Raw genomic sequence first — 25,689 nt, 5'->3', positions numbered from 1 at the left:
CCTTGAGCACTGAAGGGCATCTGTACCCAGTGCCATTACAATGAAGAGGAACATGTATACATAAATTCTTACACTGAAAACTTAAAAAAATAGTACATCATCGTACCACTTCTACGGCAAATAAGGAAGGCAGCTTCGTGACCGCACTTGGGGCTCCGAAGACTAAATCCCAACTAAATCCTGTGAAATAAATTTCAACCACAAAGGTTCACTAACTTTGTGACAGCATCCTTTGTACAACACAAATAAACAGAAACTTTCATGAAATGCCATACAAGCAAGAGTGTGCAGTGCACCAGGTGTGCTTATAAACCGTTTATTCTTTTCAACAAACAGGTGAGAGAGAAGCAGGGAGTGTATTTTACAAGGGAGGAGAGGAGAAAAATATAATATACGCGACTGGAGTGTAAGTTGAGGGAGCAGCAAGAAAAATATAGTAGCAGACATACACACACAGACTGACAAGAACACTCACATAGACAAGAAAAAGAGGCATCCATTCTTTTCAATTGCAATACCCTAGGTAGTAGTAGTTTCCCCTCAACGGAGACATGACTAGCTCAAAGTTTGATGTGTCCCCTATCCCAGTGGTATGGAATGCTTCCTTCCTCCCACTGCACTAACTGCAGTGTGCCAAAGCAAACTGCATGTTTGCCCGTCCAGACATGTGCGCGGACCTGAAGAAGTACAGGCCTTCTACGATGTCACAGCAGTAGCTAACCATGCAACATTAACATTCCATTTCATCTGTTCTACAACCTAAAGCCAGCCACATAGGCTAGCATCAGTTACAGGGCACTTATGTCAGTACCTCACACGTGTGAAGCGCTATTACCACCTGATCTAGACAGAGGAGTGCCTTTCCTTTTTGTGATAGTGTTCTCACATGATTCAACAGCAGCACTCGTCTTGAAGAAAGCACGCATTCAGCAGTGGCCACTGAGAACAATATATAAGCTCCGTTCTGCTGGATTACCAAACCATACAAGTTCTTCTGTCATTAAGACAATCTGTCATTAATAAAAAGAAGCTACTTTTCTAAGAGCTTTGTGGCTTAATGTCTTGTCGATGAAACCTTTTTTGAAAGGTGACAATGATCATGGTCTAGTTTCACCTCTTCACTCCTTGTGCCAGAGTACAGTCCCACTTAGCCTCCAAACATTCCTGTTCAGAGAACCAAAAAAAAAAAAAAACTTTTGGGGCAATGTGGTGCAGGTGGCTTGTATGTTTTGTGTTGCACGGTAAAGAATACGCGAGCCGGCATGCAGTATTGACAATACTTCTAGTGCAAAATTAATACTCGGTGCAATGTCATGATGTAGCTCGAGAGGAACGTGTATGCTATGCTGTCAGCACGCACACGTTTGTGTCAACATGTCTAGTCGTAGGCACTTGGAGCAATTTAACTTGAATTACTTTTCCAGCAGCAAAGTCTAAATTTCAATGAAGTGTTTCACTATTGATCTCTCACAAGCTGTGCAGATACCATCCTAAGATGCCTGCCAAAGTCTATAGCAAAAGAAAATGCATATTCAAAGACAAAAACAAATTCTCTGGCACTTTCTATTGCTTCTTCCAACACCTACACTAAACACAAGGAGACAAGTACTGCAAATAAATACTGGAAGCACAAAATAAAATTCTGAGAGGATTCTGTCCTCCTTACACTGCTGGTGGCCACGAGCATAGGCCCTCATCCAAGAATGGTCGAGAAGTTACGATTAATGTTCTGCGATGAATGTGCATGCCTATGCGCGGCACCTAATTCTGTTACCCTCAACAAGGTCTTCTCATTGTCCTTCGTACAGCCCAAGAGGTATAGGCAAAACAGTACATGTTCTATCGACAAAAAACGATGACATTCCTTTTGCACAATTTCTCAATTTGCACAAAAACAAAAAAGGAGCCTCATCATCTGCAAGCATTCACAACATACCATGTCAGTTGTAGAAACTATCTTTGCAAAAACTTCCCAAAATCCCAACAGCAACTTTACTGTGCTTGCAGAGAGGAAGTCACAGAGTTAAACCACTAAACTCAAAGCACCCTATGTCTTAGCGACTTGGAATGCATATTCCTTTTCCTGGACATAAACTAGACATGCAGGCACTCTCACTAATTCAACAAGCACAGTAAATGATAACATTGACAGGTGAGCCAGTTCATTTTATAAAATTGTGATGCAAAGCAACGTTAAAAAGAGATGGCCCAGAAATAAATTACAAGCTTGATCTTGCCAGTTCTTTCTCAACCTACCTCTTTCTTTAGAGCTGTTTTGCACAATGCATAATGTGAGCACAAAAAAAAAATTAAAGGCACCGCCAGGACAATGCAGTGCTTAGTACATTAAATGCACAGCCCCTAGTTCAATATTAAAAGCTGCACAAATACAGCTGCAACAAATGCCGCACTGAAAGGCAATGCAATCATCCTGGAACTGAATGCCTCCTACTACAAGGATAATGCAACCATGATACCATTAACCTACTGCCAATTCCAAGTTGCCACTTCTAGGATGTTCTTTGCTAAACGTGCAAACGACCTTGAACTCACAACACATGACACCAGGCTTCTCTTGAATGCTGATCTTTAGGCAAACGTTTGACATCTGTGAGGAAGCCCAAGGGGACATCTGTCAGCTGCCTAACGTGTACAGTGAAATTAGACTGTAGGGCCCCTAAATTGCACTCGTGTTTAACAAATGCATGTTGTGCACTTCCAGGAATGCTCTGTTCACCAGACGCAAATACGAATTGAAGTTTGGCAAGTCCATTTTAACTACAGCTTTCTGTCTGCGTAATTACTTTTTGTTTCATCCTCAGCAGTGGCTCCACTCAACTGCGGGCACTGTGTTCTGAAACAAGCCCTGATGCGAAGCGCTTCTTTGACTCCACTGAGCGCAGCGCAGCGCTGCCCTTTGGTTGAAGCAAGCGCTCAGCTTCAACTGCACTCCTCAATGATTCCCATGACGAGGAGTAGCTTGTGGAGTTGAAGGTGCATTTTCAGTAGATGCTGAGAGCATCTGGGCACAATTTTTTTTTTTCCTCGGGGATCGCTGTGGGGTGTCACTGACATGCAGCAACCACTTCAGTTGCAGGGCAGCGCTGCCATCCACTTTCCTGAGTCGAGGAGGTGAAGCGTTGAGTGGAGGGACATTCTGGAATATGGGATTAAGAATTGATCCATGTCGCAGCCCTGCAACTAAGTTCTAATTGTGACCATCGAGTTTCCAAAACTGATAAAGACATAGCAAGTGGCTATTGGAGTTCTTAGCATGAGTCATCGTTGGCTTAGCATTGTTATTGGCTGATTTCGAAGAAACTGCCACCCAACACTAGGAAACACACGAAATCTCTCTCTAGACTACAGGGTTTCCTCCATTCCTTTATAAAGGCCAAGTGCAACGAAATCTCACTCCGGCTAATTGGGCAATGTGTGGGTAATACTGATATACTATTGAAGCAATCTTGGCAAATCTGCACGACTGGTAATGGTATAATTTTCTTATCTGAAATGTTTCAGCATGCCACATGCGCCACATAATCTCAGAGTTCATGCCCAGGAGCTGTGCTGGTTCTGGATGTTTCGGGTCATATATTAGTCCTGGTGAGTGGCAATGGAATTTTTTTTTCCAGTTTTGGTATAAAAAATGTCTACTTTTGCAAGCTTTTTGGTCACATAACCACTCTCATTTCAAATTGAAGCCAGGTTTTTTATCTGGTCCAAAACCTTGTTGCAGTTGGCCTTTAAACAGAATAAAACAGTCAAGCCAGAGCTGCTGGCAATGTCAGCCCATCAGAATACAAGAAGCCTTGCGCAAGACTGTATGTTGGTAAAATAGATGGGAGCTACTTCAGTGGAACCGCCACTTTAAGTCTGCACTACAGATAAAAAAACTCAAGCAGCCTTCTACAAGCTCACATTGGGGTTGCTGAACTTGCTCTCATGACAATGTTGCTGCTCTGTCATGAATCTGGTGTTCATGAATCTACTCACTTTCACAAAGCAGTTTTCTGACCACCACAAACAAATAAGAAAAAAAAAAACATCACTGGCTGACTGAGCAGCACTCGACAGTAACCTCGAGGATCGCGTTAAAGGCATCCGATAGTTCATTCGATTTTGCAATGTCAGCTGTAGGCTGTGTAAGTGCGCTGGCGGTCCGCTACTCCAATGTGTGTCGTCTTTATCGCCCTCCTTCACAGATACAATTATGCAACATGTGAAAAAGGCCCCAGAGCACAGTTTAGTGGACACAACGTACACTCATAGCTACCTTCTCTGCCCTTGTAAGATATGTGACAGGTTTGCACACGTTTTTCTAAACATGCTACCTCAGCTCAGAGGGCTCCTTTTACACACCAACCGCCACATATACAGATATGACTCTTGTAGAGAACAGTGAAAAACACTGTTACATTGTAATTTTATATACTCTCACAAACAGTGCACATTATAAACAGCATTCGCCCAATTCTGACATGCACCTTTCTTTCCTCTTTTATAATGCATTCACTGTTTTTGCAGTGAGGAAGAAAACTAACTGTGCTCAAATGGTTTCTGTTCAGCATTTGATCTTAACGCACATACAGCCTTCTCCACTTTTTCAAAGAAGGCAACACGTGTTGCATGTGGGTAAATAAATAACTCTTCCAAATAAGTTAGGCTTAGGTTTAGGCCTAACTTTTAAGTTAGGCCTAAATTAAAGCTTGTTCACAGTACTTCGAAAGTGGAAAGTTCCTATTTGCAATACTTCAATCTCTCCCACACTAACAAATTAACATCAAACTTTCTTGACGTTTGAATAAAAGCTTTTAGTGTGTGATCAAAATCTCTAAACCTATGCAGCAGTCACATTATGATGCAATCCCATGTGTTTAATTTTCTGCCCAACAATAAAAGGAACTGTGTCTACTTAAAACATCAGTAATTTCTTCTTTCCTTTTGTTTAAAAAGAAAACCATGCTGAATTTCTCATGTGAAGCATGCAAGCGGGAAATGCATTTACGCAGACCTGCCTATAAATAGCTTGTTAATCATTACAGTTGATCCTACAACAAAAATGTTGGTCATCTTGGTTAAAAGCTCCTTGAGTACACACGATTCAAGGCACTGAAACAACAGACCACACTTGTTACGACAGCATACTGTGGACAAATATGTCGAGGCAAGAAGTCAGAACCGCATAACACGAAAACCTTGCCAGCATGTAAGGCCAGCCTTGAGGTTGAAAAAAACAAAGCTTCCTAAGAGCAAGCGAAAACAACAGCCCTATTACGTTTTGGTACAGGCTTTCAATACAGGCTTGTCAAATCAGTGCAACTCTCCTAATATGATAGACTTTAAAGCAACACAGCTAGACTGCTAATTATCAATTCCTTTCTTTACCCCAGTTTGGCATGCATCACATCCTGCTGGTGCTAGCCCAAATGCACTCAATTCACAAGGTAATCAAGGTTTCCCTAAGCAAAATCTTACATGTATCAAGCTCGTGCACAGACTGCACTCACCAAAAAACAATGACACCATCCAGCGAATCAGAACACAGTCACGCCTTTAAGTATACTGCATGCGCATTATGTGGTGTTTTTTGAGAACACCTGTGCACCAGGAGGACATACAAAAAATAAAAGAAGAGGAAAGGAAAACGTGGCGCTGATGAGCAACTGTCCCAACCACCCGTCCCCTAACATGCACAGGCAATTACTACCATTGCCAAGATGCCAACAGATATTGAAAATGGCTTCTGCAGCTAGGCTACTTCAGAGCCTGGTATGCCCACCTGCAACACAGCAAATCCAAGCGTCGTCTGCTCAACCATCTGTTCTCAGAGATGATCACACACTTTCTGTGCCTGAAGTGTGGCATTGTTGTTTCCCCTTGTAGTCATAAGCTCCAACCCGCCATCCTTGTTCTCTTCAACAGTTACAAGAGAAATCTACTGTATTTGATGGCTCCGAATCACACCAGCTTCATGACAGGTGCTGCAATTTGCAGACAACATGAGACAAGGATCAAGCCACAGGGAGCATAGCATTTTGTCAGATTTCCATATGCATCAAAGAGAAACGGCAGACGACACCCAGCTGACACCACAACCTAGAGCAGATGACATGAAGGCAAGAGGGAGCCACCATCGATTGGTTTAAAATGAAAGGCCAGGTGCAGGCATTAAAAAAGCTTTTTGGATAGATGGCACGCAAGAAGTTAGAAGAAGCACTGCAAAATTGGTGTAGGTGGGACCATGTGATGGCACTTGTAAAGGCTGCTGAAGTGGAAGCACAGCAGATGCAGGTGTGTGTTTGTGTTACAGCAATGGTATCGTCGTCAACCAGCAGCAGTGGTGGCGTCCTCAGGTCTTATGTCGAGCAGCTGTCATCATCATGAGGTGGCAGCAACAGCTGTGTCCACGGGGCAGTCCACTTCTCCGGAATCTGTGTGGCTTTCTTCCTCAATTGTGTAGCTCAGCTTGTATTTCAGGCGTACCTTGTCCTGAGCAGAGAGACCAGGGAGTGCCTTGTTACAGTGAAACAGGGCAACACTTGTGAAGAGAAAGCTGCGCTGCCTAGCATCCATTTGCTGTGACATCTGAATGACCTTTAAGCTCTAAGCTGACTGATGTTTGGTTACCAATAGCATCTTGCCCTGCATATATAATCGTGGGTTGCATATTATAAATATATAATAAAATTACCATATCTTTCATATCTTTCTTGCCTTGCAAAGAAAAACAAAAGCTGCATCAGCAAGTACAGTAGACTTCCATTAATTCAACTATCGCTAACTCGGTTTTTTCATTAATTCGAATCCCTACCAAAAGTACCAGCCAGTGCCCATGAATTTCTATGGGCCCAAACTTTCTTTATTACAGTCAATAAATTGGCCTTTGCTGGATAATTCAAATTTGACCAGTCAGCACGCACATACCTGACCCCTATGGTGACTTCAATAGTGACTTCAACAGTGACTTCTTTAGTCGCAGCACTGTTTCGACTGAGCTTAGGGGCAGTGAATGCACTGAACACATGCCATCTTCTATAGAAAGTACCTATTTTATGGCATGCCCAGGAAGATTCTCAAGCAATAACTATAGCTTACGATGTCTGATTATAGTATTTACCCGACTCTAATGCGCACTTTTTTTTCTTCAAGAAAATTGGGCCAATATTGCTTTTGCAGTGCCAATCGGGTATGAAATCAAAACCTCCTTTGCGGCGTTTGTATGCTTTACAACGTATCACAAATGTACTGTGGCAAAGCTGACAAAAAAAAAGAAAAGTGTGGCAATGTAAATTTTAGGAAACTGGCCACCATTGCAAGCACATGTTAGACCCTTCATTTCTCTTGCTAAAAAGTCAGGTGTGCATTATATTTCTACTTTGTTTAGGAGCTTTAATGTGATTTCCACGTAAGTTCTCTACTTTGGACACATACGAAGTGGGTGCACATTTGATTCGAAGGATGTTAGACGCAAAGCAATTACTGCCAAATTAATAGGCGGTGTGTTCTGGCATTTTTTCTGCATCTTGTTCAACTCGACCCGCTGAATAATCCGACCAATTTCGTCATTCCCGTCAAGTTCAAATTAATGAAAGAAGATTGTATTTGCTTCATGGAACCCATCCTCTGCTGCTCACACAGTTGAAATGAGTATGAGATGGCATGTGCCCACTGCTCAAGAATGGGACTTTGTAGCGTGGAGTAATGCTACATGCCACTGGCACATCATCATCACCATCATCATCGTCGCCGTCATCATCAGCTTATTTTATGCCCACTGCAGGACGAAGGCCTCTCCCTGCAATCTCCAATTACCCCTGCCCTGTGCCAACCAATTCCAACTAGCACCTGCAAATTTCTTAATTTCATCATCCCACCTAGTCTTCTGCCATCCTCTACTGCACTTTTCTTCTCTTCGCACCCATTCTGTAACCCTAATGATCCACCGGTTATCTAAACCTACGCATTACACGACCTGCCCAGCTCCATTTTTTTCTCTTAATGTCAATTAGAATATCAGCTATCCCTTTACTCTCTGTTCCACACCGCTCTCTTCCGGTCTCTTAGCGTTACGCCTAACATCCTTCATTCGATCGCCCTTTGCACAGTCCTTATTCTCGAGCTTCTTTGTCAGTCTTCAAGTTTCTGCCCCATATGTTAGCACTGATAGAATGCACTGATTGTACCTCTTTCTTTTCAATGATAATCGTAAGCTTCCAGTCAGGATCTGACAATGTCTGCTGTATGCGCTCCAACCCAATTTTATTCTTCTGTAAATTTCCTTCTCATGATCAGGGTCCCCTGTGAGTAGCTGACCTAGGTAAATGTACTCCTGCACAGACTCTGGAGGCAGACTGGCAACCCTGAACTTTTGTTTTCTTGTCAGGCTACTGATCATAATCTTTGTCTTCTGCATACTGATTTTCAACCCCACTCTTACACTTTCTCTGCTAACGTCCTTAATCATTTGTCGTAACTCATCCCCAGTGTTGCTGAACAGGACTATGCCATCTGCAAACCGAAGGATGCCGAGACATTCGCTGTTGATCCTCACTCCTAAGCCTTCCCAGTTTAATAGCTTGAATACTTCTTCCAAGCATGCAGTGAATAGCATTGGAGAGATTGTGTCTCCTTGCCTGACCCCTTTCTTTATAGGTATTTTCCTACTTGTGGAGGATTAAGGTAGCTGTGGAATCTCTGTAGATATTTTCCCAGACATTTACCCAAGTGCCCTGTACTACTTAATTATTTATTTATTTATTTATAATACCTTACAGGCCGAAAGGGCATTGAGTAAGGGAGGCTTAGTTATTACAATGAAAGTACAAGCAAAATAGTAAGGAGCAGGGTTACTAAGCAAGTGAACATCAGAACATAACACAACAATGTAAATTGCAAAATACAAAACAAGGTTCCAATGCAAGAGAACAAAAAAAATGCAACACAACAAAAAACATTTGCGGAATAGGCACTAAAAGAATGTTTGAGCGCAAGTGAAGAAGAAAATGCAACACGTCACAAAATAAACAAATTATGAACCTAAACAACTAATCCATGATACAGCGCTATTATAAAAAAATTCACCTCAAGCTTCTCAGGACCTTGTAATTAAAGTTCTTTGTCTGTCTGTCTGTCTGTCTGTCTGTCTGTCTGTCTGTCTGTCTGTCTGTCTGTCACCTCAAGCTTGTGATGAAATGTATTCAGGTTATCAGAGGCGATATCATCAGGAAGATAATTCCACACGCGGATGGCTTGTGGAAGTGCGGATATATTAAAAGCATTCGTGTTACCAAAGACGCACGTGAAGCTGAGGCGATTATGTAGCCTGTGTGACATGAAGATGTAATGAGGCTATTTTATTGCTATAGACGTACTTGTGAAACAGGCATAGGTGAGACATTTGACAGCGAATGGCCAATGGTGGAAGGGAATGATTGAACAGGAATGCTATGTGCTACGTAAAGCCTCTATGACTGCCGGTATCTCTACTGAATTAAATGCCTTTTCGTAATCTATGAAAGTCATGTAGAGAGACTGATTATACTCTGCGGATTTCTTGGTTACCTAATTGATGACATAGGTGTGATCCACTGTGGAGTATCCCTTCCTGAAGCCAGCCAGTTCCCTTGGTTGACTGAAGTCCAGTGTTGCCCTCATTCTATTGGTAATTATCTTGGTGAATATTTTATATAACACTGGAAGTAAGTCAATGGGCACATAATTTTTCAATTCTTTAACGTCTCCCTTTTTTATGGATTAGTATAATGTTGGCATTCTTCAAGTTCTTTGGGACCCTTGAAGTCGTGAGACATTTCGTATAAAGGGCCACAAGTTTTTCAAGCATTTGGTCTCCTCCATCTTTGATTAAATTTACTGTTATTCCATCTTCTCCTGTTGTTTTTCCCCATTTCATGTCCCCTTCTAACTTCATTGCTTGTTATAGAAGGAGCCTCTGTGACCTGGTAATTACTACTTAAAATGGAGGTATCATAGCTGCTCTAGGTACTGTACAGGCCAGTATAGAATTCTTCTGCTACTTTTACTATATCTTCGAGATTGCTGATGATATTGCCCTGTTTACCTTTCAGTGCATACATCTTGGTTTGTCCTACACCAAGTTTCCTTCTCACTGATATCATGCTGTGTCCATTTTTTACTGCTTCCTTAGTCTTTGTCACATTATAATTTTGGATATCCCTTATTTTCTCCTTGTTGATCAGTTTTGACAGTTCCACGAATTTTATCTGATATGTTGAGTTGGACACCTTTATTTTTTGTTGTCTCTTTATTAGGTCCTTTGTTACTTAGGAGAGCTTACCTACTGTTTGACTTGGTGCCTTACCTCCAACTTCAATTGCTACTTCTGAAGCCAGCCTAGTTACGGTTTCATTCATTACCTTTACGTCATCTTCATCTCTCTGTTCTAAGGATGCGTATTTGTTTGCAAGTACCAGCCTAAATTGGTCTGCAAACGGGCCAGCCTGTTCATTCCTGACCAATTTTACTCTTTCTCTCTTCAAATTGAGGTGAATCCTAGACTTCACTAACCTATGATCACTGCACTTTACCCTATCTAACACTTCTACACCCTGCACTATGCTGGGACCAGCAGTAACTATGAAATCTATTTCATTTCTTGTTCACCATTATGGCTTTTCCAGGTCCACTTTCTGTTGCTATGCTTTCTGAAGAAGCTGTTTATTATTCGCAGCTTATTCTTTCCTGCAAATTTTACCAGCATCTATCCTCTATGTTCCTAGAATCGACGCCGTAGTTGCCAATTATTTGTTCACCAGCCTGCTTTTTTCCCACTTTTGCTCTGAAGTTGCTCATGACTACAGTATACTGAGTTTGCACTTTTCTCATGGCTAATTCAACATCTTCATAAAACTTATCTACTTTATCACCATCGTGAGTGGATGTTGGAGCTTAGGCTTGTACTACCGTTAATCTATACCCCTTATTAGGATTTATTATGACCACTTCTACCCTCTCATTAATGCTGCAGAATTTGTCAATATTGCCCGCTATGTCCTTATGGATTAGGAATCTTACCCCGTATTGCTTCTTATTTGGGAGTCCTCTATAGCAGGGATGTGGCTGTTAGACAGCACTGTACAAGCCTTGCCAGTTCTTCTAACCTCACTAAGGACGATGATATCCCAAACAATGCCTGATAGTTCTTCAAAGAGTCCTGCTAAGCTAGCTTCACTAGATAGAGTTCGGGTGTTACGTGTTGCAAGGTTCAGTTTCCATCGGCGGCCTGTCCAGGTCCAGAGATTCTTAGCACCCTCTGCTGCGTTACAGGTCTGACCACCGCCTTGGTCAGGTGTTCTGCAGCTGCTATGAATGCATGTCTTTTACTGCCCTTAAAGGCTCAAATCGCCACAGGCACATCCGAAAAAGCTCTGAAGGCCTGCCAGTACACTTATCGGTGCTCGCACTGGGACAGGAGATGGCGGGTGCACGCGTGTATAATTAATACATTGTGGGTCCCGTAACAATTGCCCTTACCACACTTGTTAACCTTCACCGCAATACTTCGCGTTCGCTTCACCGCATAACATTTCTGTATTCAGGTGAAGCTTACTTTCAAAAATCCAGCACAATTTAATGCGTCTTGCTTTCCGAGCTTCGAAGCCATTGGCAAGGATTACAAAGGCCGAGTCAGTGCCACTGCTAACAGCACGTTGCTAACATTGATAACAGGAGCTAACGCCGAAGTAGTTAGGCCTAGCGTTGCCGCGATGGTGACTATGACTACGAGCGCCAGTTCGAGGTGGTGAGATAATCAAAATGGCGGCGGTGGTGGCTTTGATTAATACTGTTTTGGACCTGCAGTCACGGCAAAAAGTCCGGAATATCGGACGGCCGAAGGGTTCTTGCATCCAAAATTTCATACGTTCTTAAGCGTTCATTCTATGGGGCATGTGGGGATGCCCGAAGCCGTCTGAATTATTGGGCATGTCCCAAAAATCGAGCGTCCAGAAAGTTGGTTGCTGACTGTACACTGGCAACTCCTCCAGCCGACGATATGGCGTCAAAGACTATTCGTTACAATTTCTCTCTGTTATTCGAGTCAGCATGAGTGCAACTTTCGTTCCCTTTCAATAAAATTACAGCTAATTTTCCCCGACTCAACCAACAAATTCCCTGACTTTTCCCTGACTATTTCCAGACTATTCAAAATCCCTGAGAATTCCCGGTTTTCCCAGTTGGTAGACACACTGGAGGAGATGCACGCAGTTGCAGAAGAGGGTGGATGGGCATGTATCTTTTGCGACGCATCCCTCACACACACACGAACCCCTCTAGGTCCTCCGCAAGTTGTTACGCAACAAATGACGCAGCGGTGTTTCCTGCATACTGCATCCCGGCATGCACGCTTCAATGGCCTTTTCAATGCTCAAACTTTTAATATGGAAGGACGATTGCAAATAACATTTTCTTCAGCAGACATTTTTATAGTTTTTTTACTAGATTTACCTGCCATACAGGTTCCAAGTACATGCTTGAAATGGCCAACAACTTCACCATACCAAAACCGTGTCACTAAATTACTTCATTAAATCGTGAAAAAAAGAATTTACGGTTTTCAATGGAACCAATGTTTGGAAATGAAAATTGTTGCATTAATAATTTCGTTAAATCGAGGTTTGTTATATCACGGTTTGACTGTATTTGCATGCTCGCAACTAAAAATTCTGGAAGCAATGTCAAATGCTCGACAAGAGCTGCTAGAAAAGGCACATCCTGGAGAAGTGCGCTTATTTTGGCCAGTGGCTTCGCCAGCACATAGCCACCGAGCCAACATACCAATACCGTGAGACCAAATCGATAACTAGTTGCGTGTTAACAATGCTGCAAATCATGCTTGTAATTTAGCTTTTTTTTGCTTCCATGCCCCGTGATGCCCCTTCAAAACACCAACAGGCTATCTAAATCGATAGGAGAATCTTTGATGCCCCATCAGAGGCATCACGCTAATGACCCCGTGGCACAAATTTAAATTTTTTTTCCAGCAATATCAGCAAGTACACTTATAGTGAATATCGTCTATAGCAAAGATAAGTTCATTTGGGATGCTACTTTCTTATGACAAAACTTGATTGCAGTCATGCCAGTCCGGCTAGCCTGGTCCACTTTGGTAGCAAAGAACTGGAGCTCCTGCAGGTTGAAAAGTATAATGACCGACTCACTTTGGCGGGGTTGGCAATTAGCATGACTTGGGTGATGGCAGCAGCTGGCAGGATGGGGTTGTGAGGTGGTAGCTCAGTGGCTGAGGGTGACTGCACCTTGATCCTCATCGTCTGCATGAGACGCATGAATGACGACACAAGCAGTGAGAAGTGAAGTTTAGGAAGAATGCAGACACCATTCACTTAGCTAAGATCACGGTACACCTCCTTTAACTTAAGACCTTTTAAAAATTTTGAGACAGTTCATGGGTTACACCTAACGTCTCATTAAAAGCTGAGCAGCTTGAGATTCATGCCAAGCATCCAATACACTTGTGGAGAGGATAATACCCTCATTTTTGCTTGTCTCTATTGAGCAAACTTCTGATAAGATTAAAACAGATCCGTAATAACACAACTGCAACTGTTGATCAACGTACCCATATGGAAGTATACCCACGCAAATACTTTCTAAACCATTGGAAACTCTGCAAGCTCACTTTAGAGAGTCTTCAACAATGTGGCTAGAATGCCTTAGCTGCATGTTCACCTTGGGCACAGCTGCCTGAAAGGCAATCCGGCGGACAGGCAGGCTGCTCTGACTTGTGATGGACACGACAAGCACGGACACGTGCTCCTGGGGGCGGTTTCGTGCGATGTGTACCACCGCGCGCACCCCATTCTGCTCATGGAGGTTCAGTGGCGCTTGTGAGCCTGCATCCACCATGCCGAAAGAGATTATTTCCAGAAGTTTGCATCAACTGCACACCAAATAAGATGCAGTTGAACCACATTACAATGAAGTCAAACCTGACACGAAAGTGCTTTTGTTATATCCGAAATTAATCACAGGCATATATTTGCTACACGCTGATAGTGGCTAGAAATAATCAATATTTACGTCATTGTATCCAAAAATGTTACATGTTTGTTATATCAAAGTTTGGCTGTAGGAAGGTTTAACATCCCCAAGCAACATACAAGCTAAGAGAGATGCTGTAATACGGTTAAACCTCAATATATAGTAATACCTCAGTAACTCGAACTCGCACATCTCGAAAAATTGGCTAAGTCTAAATTTTCCATGGCACCAAACCATTTCCTATATGTCGCATGCATTTGTTGCCCTTTATCTCGAAGTATTTTCGGGCCAAACTGCGGATATCTCGAAATCTTGACTGAGAGTGGAACGAAAATCCGCCGCTGGACCGTTTCACAAGATTTGCACAATGCTGCCGCACCTAAAGTAATTTGATTTTTTTTCTCCTTTAGCCACACCTACCACAAAGCCAGTGCTTTCACTGAACGTGAAGTTGGAGCCTACCGCCATATCACCCTTATCAAGCAACCCTGTAGCACGCCATGTGACGGAGGAGACATGCGCAGAGGCAGGCCCTGTGACAGCACGCTTGGCGCAGTTTGTCTCATTCATTTTGTGCACAGCATATTTTCTCTCAGAGGTGTGATTTCCATTTAATGTATGCAACGCAAGCGGCACGGATTTATCATTGGCTGTGAGGAGCGGCAGCTTAGCGTGAGTGCGGTGAGCATGGCGCCACTAATGCAGTACAAGTTGCTAACGCTAGAAAGGAAGGTAGCTCTAGTTAAGGAAGTGTTGAATTGGAATTAAGGAAATTTACTCGTTGGGAGCAGTACATCTCTCTGCAGCGCTTGGCAGCAAGTTCGTGCAGCGGCTATCGCCAACCGCTTTGCACATGGGAAATTTACTTGTGGCACTAGTTTCCGGAGGCGGAGAGAGATGAATTCACAGATTGTGGGGAACTCTGCCAAGAGGTGATCAAGCTTACCCATAACGGTTCCACCAAAAGAGACGTGACCTTTCACGAGTACACGCCATGCGAGCAGGATGTGCCGGTGACAGAACTTACGGACGCCGAAATCGTTGAAATGGCCACAAATGGAGGGGACAGCGAAGACGATGGCGACGACAACAAACCACCTCAAAAGGTGCCAACATCTGCCGAAACGAGGAGTTTGCTAAGCTTGCTACGAAATAAGGTTGAGTGCAATGGCGGGGAAGATCGGCTGATGCGATGTGTCAAGCAGCTGGAGGACACCTTCCTAGGCCCAAGTGCGACCGTAAATCAGACCAACCTTATGAAGTTTTTGTATGCTAAATAAAATGCCAGTGCAACGAAACCTTTCAAACCTTTACGAAAACCAATATTACAAGCTGCTGTAGAAAAGCTGGTAAGTAGTGATTTTTTTGGAAAGAACTTGATTTCTCACAGCAATTTCTGCAACGTTGCTTATCTAAAAAATCCGCTTATCTTGAAATTTTTCCCGGTTTTTACTATTTCAAGTTAATGAGTTATTACTGTACTTCAATTAAGAAAATTTTCGATATAATGAAGTATTTAACTCTTCATAACCTCTTGTCCATAGAACACCACATAATTAGAACCACAATATAGTGAAGTGTGCTTGTATGTGATTTCAATATAACGAAATTTTGCTTCCACAGGAAAGGAATGTTGAAAGAATAAATGGAAACTTCCGCGGATGCAGATCCTCAAATGAATGAATTACAAGCGGCTGCTGGCAGACACATTTCTCAAATCATGCACGGAGCGACATGAGTGATTGCCAAGTGAAGCCGCATCTTGTTCCGTATAAAGTCCAAGTGCGATAAGATCCAATCCACCTTTCTCAGGGTGCGACAGAGCATGCGCCCTGCCCTAGGGGATTAGTTGCAACACATTTTGGAAGGGACATGCGCACGACCAGATATCGGGAAAAAGTACCCCGGAAAAAAAAAAAAAAAGAAGAACGGACGCTCACTGCAGTGAACACTTGTGCCATGTACCGCGTTGAAACTCTACTGGTAGCTCGACGTCGGTGCGGCGTCGAAAACGTACATAGCGTAAGACTGCAACTCCACTTTAAAACAGAAAACGGCCAGGGCTTCGTCCGGAGTGCACTGGGTCTCCCTGCACTGTCAATGAGTCTCCGAAACTTAAGATTACACAACCTCCAGTACTAAACGTGTGCAAAGACTACACGATGCCACGCCGTCTCGGCACACCCACTCTTCGCACATGTGGCAGATTGCCTTTAAAGTAGGGTGCGCGGCTGCGTATGTGCTTAACCGCGCTTACAGGCATGCACAGCCACGGCTCCGCCAGGAAACGAGTTGCGCCCCAACTTACCCCCACTCCCCCTAGCCTCCTCGCGCATGCTTAACCCTTTCGCTGTCACGGACGTACTGGTACGTCATCGCGCTTCCCCCCCACAGTGTCACTGATGTACCGCTACGTTCTCTATCGTGCGTTCAAAATTTCGCGCCTGAACGCAAAGCTGGCGCTCCTGGATTGGCCACGCCATCTGTTGACTCTTTCTACAAGTTCGTATATTCGCCCCGACCTGTGTTAGTCCATGTATTGAAGAGTACGGTGCGACTGCCACTCCCCACTTTCTCTTTGCTGAGTGGCGCGGTGGCTCCGTGTTCGCTGGATCATGCGTCACGCGCGTGTGGTTATGGGTTCAAGGGATGTTCTGCCATCTCCGCTGGTTTGAAGGTTTTTATTTTTCTTCTGTTGGTGTGCCTGCTACGGCGCGTCAAGTTCAGGCGCACGTGCCGTTGCCTCTCCGAAAAGGGTGACTCGATTGCTGCTTTCGCTCTCTCGCCGCACCCTCGCTTCCGAGTTGCAGCAGTAAACGTAAAGCCCTTCGAACTTTGTTTTAGCCTTTTTCTATCTCCCTCTGTCTTCCTGATCATGCAACGTCCCGATTCTCTCCGTTGTGCAGGCGACTGAAAGCGCATCCTCCCTGCGCGCGGTTACTTTCGGATGGCTGAGCGCGCGGGACCTTCGTCTGCTCATTGGAGCGGTGGCTCAATTCCGATTCAGAATGCGAGCCGAGCTCGGATTCGGACTCGGACAGAGTCGCATGCGAGGAAGAGGGTTCCGCATCGTCAGATTCGAATGTTGAACGGATCTTATAGTCAGGCTGATGATGATGATGATTACTAACAGCTGCAGAACACTGAAATGTGCATATTGCATTGACTATGTTATTTGTATACCAATCTTAATCAAAAATAAATTGCTATGTTCATTCCCTGTTATGCTCGTTCCCTGAAACCAAGCCAACACTGGGGATGCGTCACGGCCAGAAAGGTCCAACAGCGAAAGGGTTAATTGCGTTACCGTGAGGTTGCTCTCCTCCCCCTCTTTCCCTTTGTTTGTATGGGAATGCGGCACTTGTGAGGCCACCATCTGTCTTGTTTTGCCCTCGCACCCTTTCACTCATACCTAAAGCACACAATGTGCAGGGCGTGATAGGATCTTATCGCGCTTAGACTTTATACGGAGCATGACACTGTTCCACTTTTGGGGGTCTCTCTTGTCGCAAGGCGTGCAATTTGACAGGTGCATAGGTGAGAAGCCGCTTGTAACTTAATCATATGACAATCTGCATCCATGGAAGTTTGCACTTCTTATTTCAGTTTTCCATTACGGTCGCAATGAAATTTCATTCATATTGAAATCACATATAGACACACTTCATTATATGCACTGAGATTCTAAATACATTATCTTCTATGGACAAGAGGTAACGAAAAGTTAAATACTTCATTATACAGAGAATTTCGTTATATTGAAGTTCATTAAATCGAGGTCCAACTGTATTTGGTATTTGCACATCATGTCTATTTAACAGTCAAAGTATGTGCGACAGCACTTGACATGGCACATGGCCAAAGCAGCAGCAGCAGCACCCCTTCCTCACCAGGCTGAATCTGCTCCAGGGGCACAAACAGGTTGTTCAGCATGTCATCTGTGGCCATCTTAGAAGGGGAGCCCGGCGGATGCCCCTCCATGGGGGCGAGCATAGATGGTCCAAGGGGCAGCGTCTTTGGGCCAACATTCACAGACTGGAAGACTCCTGCCGAAGCCTGAACATTGCTGGAGCTCGCAGCCGGCAGCAGGGACCGTGATATCTGGTTCAGCGGAATCTTCTGTGGCGTTCTGCGGGCGACAAGAAAAAAAACTTAGATAAGAAATTAAATTCTGGGATTTTTCCTGCCTAACCCATGATATAATTATGAGGCATGCCATAGCGGGAGACTCTGCATTGATTCTGAATTGACTCTGGAAGAGTGCGCCTAAACATACATGCATGAGCATTTTCGCATTTTGCACTCATCAGAATGTAGCAGCGGTGGTCAGGATCGAAATTGTGACCTCAAGCTCAGCAGCGCAACACCATAGCCAATGAGCAACCCTGGTTGGTGAGCAACAAGGTCACAAAATATTATGAGATGGGCAATGTTCGAACACACAGGTGTGGGTATTTCCTTTTTTGCTCTTTCCGAAATGTAAACATTTTAACAGCACTGCTAGTCTAGTTTAACTCGTTAACTATGCAGTTAAAATCAAATTAGGTGGTTTAAAATCTCAAAGCGACACACTGGCTTTGAAGAATGCCATAGTTGCGAGGGACTCCAGAATAACTTCAACCTATGGGATCCTTTTACCCCTTCCACGCCTTGGACAAGCTGGGTTTATCCATGCATTTCTGGTAAAAACAGACAAGGAAAACCTCAGCTCGTAGACAGCACTTTTCATGTTCTAGCAATGCCATGGACGAGTATAGTTTTGGCCCAGTGCTTTGTCATGTTTTTGGTAGATGGCAGCCCATAATCTATGGAGCAGCACAAGCAGATGTGCAAGTAAAAGATGTTGGCAGCCGGGGTAATGTAACTTAGCCATTTTCAGTCAGAACTTTGAACAATAGCATGGCACAAAGGAGTCAACACTCACCAAAATGTAAGTACACAACTGTTTTTGATTGCCATGGGCATTAATTAGTCAGTGCGGCCGAAAATCACACCTGCGACCTCGTGTTCGCAACACAACGTCATAGCCATTGAGTCACCAAGGCAGGTAGTTGATAGCATCTCGAAAAGAAGAGTGGGATTTATTAGAAAGTGGGATTAGGTGGAACATATAAAAAGAAGATTCCCCAGAAACCATAGAAAACGATCGGCAGTGTCGGCAGTAGATTTCTATTACAATAGCAAATATATAGACACTCCGGGTGAATATGTGCCATCGGTGCTGCCTTGAGGTTCCGCATAAAGTCCAAGTGCGATATTATTGAAGCCGCATGGTGCATGCTGTAGGTAGGAAGGAAAGTGTGCGAGGGTCAGCCTAGAAATAAGCTGGATTGATGCAGTGGCACACTCTCATGCAAGCAAGGGAGAGAGCAAGATGTGCATGCGCTAGAAGGGGGGAAGGTAAGGGGGGCAGGTTAGCGCATACCTCCTCTTCTACTCCAGCTATAGCTGCACATGGCACGGCTGAGCACGGCCGCACGCACCCTATCTTGGAGTTAATCTGCAGTGGGATCGAAGGCTAGCTGGCCAGATATAGCTGATGACTTCATGTGCGCTGTGTTCTGCATGCCTAGCTCGCACTGAAGAGAGAAGCAGCATGAAGAATTCATTCGCCACAGCTACTGCTCCTCACCACACCAGTGTTCTGACAGCCAGTGTCTGCAGTCATTGAGTGAGATGTGCTCACGTTTGCCTCTGCGTGTGTGGTACCATGCTTCTTAATTTAGCTAGTAGGCAAATGTTTACTGCAGTTTATGCAGCTGATAAAACAACTAACCTTACATCGTATAGCTGCCTAAAAATTTGTTATCACATTCAATGTTACGCCTTTAAGGCAAAGGCGAAACTGTGACTTTTTGGTTAGACTGGCGAGTTTGTCATGGGCGCACCGAGAACCTGTGGCAAAACAACACCTCAGCTGCAACCTCTGTTCCTTTTTGTCTACCTCCGTAGTAGTTTCACAATGTATCTGGGCTTCTTTCATCCACTCCAGTCACCGTTCCCATGCTTCACCCTACTTTGGTATTGTGATGAAGAATTAGCACTTAAGCCCGGTGTTTTCTCTCATCTCATCGGATGTAAAAATGTGCTTGGGAGCCATTCCGGTGCGTTCTATTAGGTATCTCCAGGGCAGCGAGCACGTGTAACGCAAGCACAGGTGGTAAGAGGTCGTAACATCCGTGCAGAAGGTTAGCATGGTGCATGGTGACTCCACACCATTAGTGCACATGTGAAGCAGCCCTTGCACGAGATCACATCCATCCATCCAAAATTGGCAAAAGCTATTGCTTTAAATCCTGTCACACAATGCGCCTCTCTGAATGCACTAGAACTTGAACTAAAGCAGAACTTGACAGAGGTCAGGTCAGGGCATGTAGTTATTTCATTGTAATTAAACAGCAAAAGTCTGAGCACAGATGGAGAACTGGATGGTTTGTTCACGTCAAATTAAATTGTGAAGCTTTATGTGGCAAAATCAAGATATTGTCACGTGGTGGTGACGTTAAGAACACAGTAGCGATACTGTGAAAGGCAAAAACTAAGTTTTATTGGGCGAACCTGTGCCCACAAGAACAGACTACACTTATAGCACAACGATAGCGGCGAACAAGGTCGGCGATCGTCGGAAATCTGATCAGCGGGTCAAGCGCGTCGGCTTTTATAGAGCAGTCGTCGAATGTTCCAGACTAATCGTTTGGACCCGCGTGCCTTCCACAAAGTTCTACATCATTCGCGTTACGCGATGAAATCAGATAACACAAGGTTCGGCGACAACAGACAGCCGGGTAGAAGCATCGATAACTTTCCAGAAACGTCGGATACATGCAGGCGCGTCCGTCGCTGTGCGATTACAGTTGTTAAGCGGCGAAACGTGGTCGCCCGATAAAGATAAGTACACGTGTCAATACCCCCCTCTTAAAAAGCATCGATCCGATGCTGCAAACAAACGAAGTTAATAAACAAAAGCACTCGTAGCAAAGAAAAGAACAAAAATGACGAAGTTCGTCAGCGTCCGTAAAAGGGTTTAAGGCGCACCACGTGGACCACTTCAGATCGTGCGCGGCGCCGCTGTGAATGCGAAATGCCGTCTGGCACGACCTCATAGTCCAGAGCGCCAATACGTCGGATGACCTTGTAGGGTCCGAAATAGCGTCGGAGTAGTTTCTCACTGAGTCCTCGTCGGCGTATCGGGGTCCAGACCCAAACACGGTCGCCAGGCTGGTACTCGACGAAGCGTCGTCGGAGGTTGTAGTGTCGGCTGTCGGTCCTCTGCTGGCTCTTGATTCGCAGGCGGGCGAGCTGTCGGGCTTCTTCGGCGCGCTGGAGATAGCTAGCGACGTCAACATTCTCTTCGTCAGTTACGTGCGGCAGCATGGCGTCAAGCGTCGTCGTCGGGTTCCTGCCGTAGACCAGCTAGAACGGCGTGATCTGTGTTGTTTCTTGCACCGCCGTGTTGTACGCAAAGGTTACGTACGGCAGGACCGCGTCCCACGTCTTGTGTTCGACGTCGACGTACATTGCTAGCATGTCGGCGAGGGTCTTGTTCAGGCGCTCCGTGAGACCATTCGTCTGCGGATGGTAGGCAGTTGTCCTCCTGTGGCTTGTCTGGCTGTATTGCAGAATGGCTTGCGTGAGCTCTGCTGTAAAAGCCATTCCTCTGTCGGTGATGAGGACTTCTGGAGCACCATGTCGCAGCAGGATGTTCTCGACGAAAAATTTCGCCACTTCGGCTGCGCTGCCTTTCGGTAGAGCTTTAGTTTCAGCGAAGCGGGTGAGGTAGTCCGTCGCTACGACGATCCACTTATTTCCGGAAGTTGATGTCGGAAACGGTCCCAACAAGTCCATCCCGATCTGCTGAAAAGGTCGGTGAGGAGGCTTGATCGGCTGTAGTAATCCCGCTGGCCTTGTCGGTGGTGTCTTGCGTCGCTGACAGTCTCGGCATGTCTTGACGTAACGGGCGACATCGGCGGTTAGGTGCGGCCAGTAATACTTTTCTTGTATCCTCGATAGCGTTCGGGAGAAACCGAGGTGCCCAGCGGTCGGATCGTCATGTAGGGCGTGCAGTACTTCTGGACGCAGCGCCGACGGAACAACAAGAATGTAGTTGGCGCGGACTGGTGAGAAGTTCTTCTTCACGAGTAGGTTGTTTTGAAGCGTGAACGAAGATAATCCACGCTTAAATGCCATAGGGACAACGTCGGTGTGCCCTTCCAAATACTCGACTAGGGCTTTTAGCTCCGGGTCCCCTCGTTGTTGTTCGGCGAAATCTTCCGCGCTTATTATGCCAAGGAAGGCGTCGTCATCCTCGTCATCTTGCGGCGGCGGGTCAATGGGGGCGCGTGATAGGCAATCGGCATCTGAGTGTTTTCGTCCGGACTTGTATGTTACAGTGATGTCATATTCTTGTAGTCTGAGGCTCCACCGTGCCAGCCGTCCTGAAGGGTCCTTTAAGTTAGCTAGCCAACACAACGCGTGATGGTCGCTGACCACTTTGAATGGCCTGCCATATAGGTAAGGGCGAAATTTCGCTGTAGCCCAAACGATGGCGAGGCATTCCTTTTCGGTTGTAGAATAATTGCCTTCCGCTTTTGACAACGACCGGCTAGCGTAAGCTATCACGTGTTCATGTCCATCTTTTCTCTGGACTAGGACGGCACCGAGGCCTAGGCTACTGGCGTCAGTGTGAACTTCGGTATCGGCGTGCTCGTCGAAGTGCGCAAGTACGGGCGGCGACTGCATGCGTCGTTTGAGTTCTTCAAATGCGTCGGCCTGCGGCGTTTCCCACTTGAACTTGACATCACATTTGGTTAGATGGGTTAGCGGCTCCGCGATGCGTGAAAAGTCCTTGACAAAGCGCCTGTAGTAGGCACACATGCCAAGGAATCTACGCACTGCTTTCTTGTCGATGGGCTGCGGGAACTTTGCGATGGCAGCTGTCTTCTGCGGGTCGGGGCGGACTCCAGATTTGCTGATGACGTGGCCTAAAAATAGAAGCTCCTGGTAAGCGAAGTGGCACTTTTCCGGCTTCAGAGTAAGTCCTGATGACATGATGGCCTCTAGTACTGTTGCAAGCCGCCTAAGGTGATCGTCGAAATTGCCGGCGAAGACAACGACGTCATCCAAGTAAACGAGACAGGTCTGCCACTTCAATCCTGCTAAAACCGTGTCCATCACCCGTTGGAACGTTGCGGGCGCCGAGCACAGTCCAAATGGCATAACCTTGAACTCGTAGAGGCCGTCCGGGGTGATGAAGGCGGTCTTTTCGCGATCTCTTTCGTCGACTTCTATTTGCCAATAGCCAGACTTGAGGTCCATCGACGAGAAGTATTTAGCGTTGCAGAGCCGATCCAATGCGTCGTCTATCCGTGGGAGGGGGTATACGTCCTTCTTCGTGATCTTGTTCAGACGACGATAATCGACGCAGAATCGTAGGGTTCCGTCCTTTTTCTTCACCAGGACAACAGGGGACGCCCACGGGCTTTTCGACGGCTGGATGATGTCGTCGCGCAGCATTTCGTCGACTTGTTCTCTTATAGCTTCACGTTCTCGCGGCGAAACTCGGTAAGGGCTCTGGCGGAGTGGTCGAGTGCACTCCTCGGTGATTATGCGATGCTTGGCGACTGGTGTTTGTCGAATCCTCGATGATGTCGAAAAGCAGGCTTTGTATCGTCGGAGCAGACTTCTGAGCTGTTGCTGCTTGCCCATGGGGAGACTTGGATTAATGTCGTAGTTTGGTTCGGGAACCATGGTCGTCGGGGCAGATGCGGCGGAATCCGAGAGGACAAACGCATTACTGGTTTCCAGAATTTCCTCGATGTACGCGATCGTCGTGCCCTTGTTGATGTGCTTGAACTCCTGGCTGAAGTTTGTCAGCAACACTTCAGTTTTCCCTCCATGCAGTCGAGCGATCCCTCTTGCGACGCAAATTTCACGGTCTAGCAATAGACGTTGGTCGCCTTCGATGACGCCTTCTACGTCAGCGGGTGTTTCTGTGCCGACCGAAATAACAATGCTGGAGCGAGGCGGGATGCTCACTTGATCTTCGAGCACACTCAAGGCGTGGCGACTACGAGGGCTCTCCGGCGGTGTCGCTTTATCTTCCGACAGCGTTATAGACTTCGACTGCAGATCGATGATTGCGCCGTGTTTGTTCAGGAAGTCCATACCGAGAATGACGTCTCGTGAACACTGTTGGAGGATAACGAAGGTGGCAGGGTAAGTCCGGTTATGAATGGTTATTCTTGCCGTGCATATTCCAGTCGGCGTGATGAGGTGTCCTCCAGCGGTCCGAATTTGAGGGCCTTCCCATGCGGTCTTAACCTTCTTCAACTGGGCGGCGATGTGTCCACTCATTACGCAGTAATCGGCCCCTGTGTCCACTAAGGCGGTAACTGCGTGGCCGTCGAGAAGCACGTCGAGGTCAGTGGTTCTTTGTCTGGCGTTGCAGTTAGGTCTTGGCGTCGGATCACGGCTGCGTCGCGTTAAACTGAAGCTGGAACGTCGCGTCGTCACGTAGTCTTTTGTCGGTGTAGTCTTGGCTTTCTGACTTCGTCGGGACGGCGGCGTGTCATTATTATGTCGTGGAGATGGTCTCTTCGGCGTCTCCGTCGGCGTCGGAGGATCTTCGTCAGTTCGACGAACAGCAACCGCACCTCCATCGGTTGCTGCTTTTAGTTTTCCGGATATGGGCTCGCAGACCGGCCCCGGGCTGGGCCAGTGTATGGTCGGCGCTGCGGCGACAGGTAACGGCCTGATGACGGCGAACGGGACGGTCGTCGAGGGCTCCACTGAGTGGCGGCGAGGTAGTCGGCGATATCGCGAGGTCGTTCGCCAATCTGTGGTCGCGGCGCGTTCACGGCGAACCCTCGGAGTCCCATCTCCCGGTATGGGCATCGGCGGTAGATGTGCCCGGCTTCTCCGCAGTGATAGCAAAGCGGGCGATGGTCAGGGGCGCGCCAAACGTCAGTCTTCCTTGGAATGCCGCGTGGGGTGACGGGTTGGCGTGCTGGCGGCGGGGTTGGTGGTGGACGACGGAACTGTTTCGTCACTGGGCCCTGCCGTGGGCGCGGAGGGGGAACGTGACGGCGGGCTACAGCAGCGTATGTCATCGCTTGCGGCTGAGGCTGCGGCAATTCAGGGGCTACTCCGAGCTGTTGTTGGAGCTCCTCACGTACGGCGTCGGCAATCGAAGCCACTTGAGGCTGCGGTGACGGGAACAGCTTTTGTAGTTCTTCCCGCACGACCGCTCGGATAGTCTCGCGCAGGTCGTCGGTGGCCAGTGACTGAATTCCTGTGTAGTTGGTAGAGTTTGTGCGGCGGTTGAATTGCCGGTTCCGCATTTCGAGTGTCTTCTCGATGTTGGTGGCCTCGTGAAGAAACTCTTCTACGGTCTTCGGTGGACTTCGTATCATTGCGCCGAAAAGTTCTTCCTTCACGCCACGCATGAGAAGGCGGACTTTCTTCTCTTCGGGCATATCCGGGTCGGCGTGGCGGAACAGGCGGTTCATTTCTTCCGTGAATATGGCGACGTTCTCGTTAGGTAGCTGCACTCGGGCGTCCAGCATAGCTTTGGCCCTTTCCTTGCGCACGACGCTTGTAAAGGTGCGCAGGAAACCGGTACGGAACAGGTCCCATGTTGTCAATGTCGAC

At 46.2% G+C, this 25,689-nt stretch overlaps 1 protein-coding gene across 2 annotated transcripts in view; it reads right to left on the bottom strand.

Moving 5' to 3' along the window:
- Window positions 1-300: 300 nt before the first annotated feature.
- Gga (ADP-ribosylation factor-binding protein Gga) overlaps window positions 301-25,689 on the bottom strand; it is an 89,106-nt gene continuing 63,717 nt past the window's right edge. For both annotated transcript variants that reach the window (XM_050176910.2, XM_050176911.2), the window contains exons 13-16: window positions 17,931-18,169; window positions 13,729-13,892; window positions 13,200-13,310; window positions 301-6,492 (exon numbers count right to left, since the gene is read on the bottom strand). In XM_050176910.2, the coding sequence (XP_050032867.1) occupies window positions 6,382-6,492; window positions 13,200-13,310; window positions 13,729-13,892; window positions 17,931-18,169 (625 nt within the window). In that variant the 3' untranslated portion in view covers window positions 301-6,381. The remainder of the gene's footprint in view (window positions 6,493-13,199; window positions 13,311-13,728; window positions 13,893-17,930; window positions 18,170-25,689) is intronic.

This window comes from Dermacentor andersoni, chromosome 8 (genome assembly GCF_023375885.2).
Source record: "Dermacentor andersoni chromosome 8, qqDerAnde1_hic_scaffold, whole genome shotgun sequence".
Lineage (NCBI taxonomy): Eukaryota > Metazoa > Arthropoda > Arachnida > Ixodida > Ixodidae > Dermacentor > Dermacentor andersoni.
The sequence above is the reverse complement of the archived record's forward strand: the minus strand, read 5'-3'. Positions and strand labels throughout refer to the sequence as shown.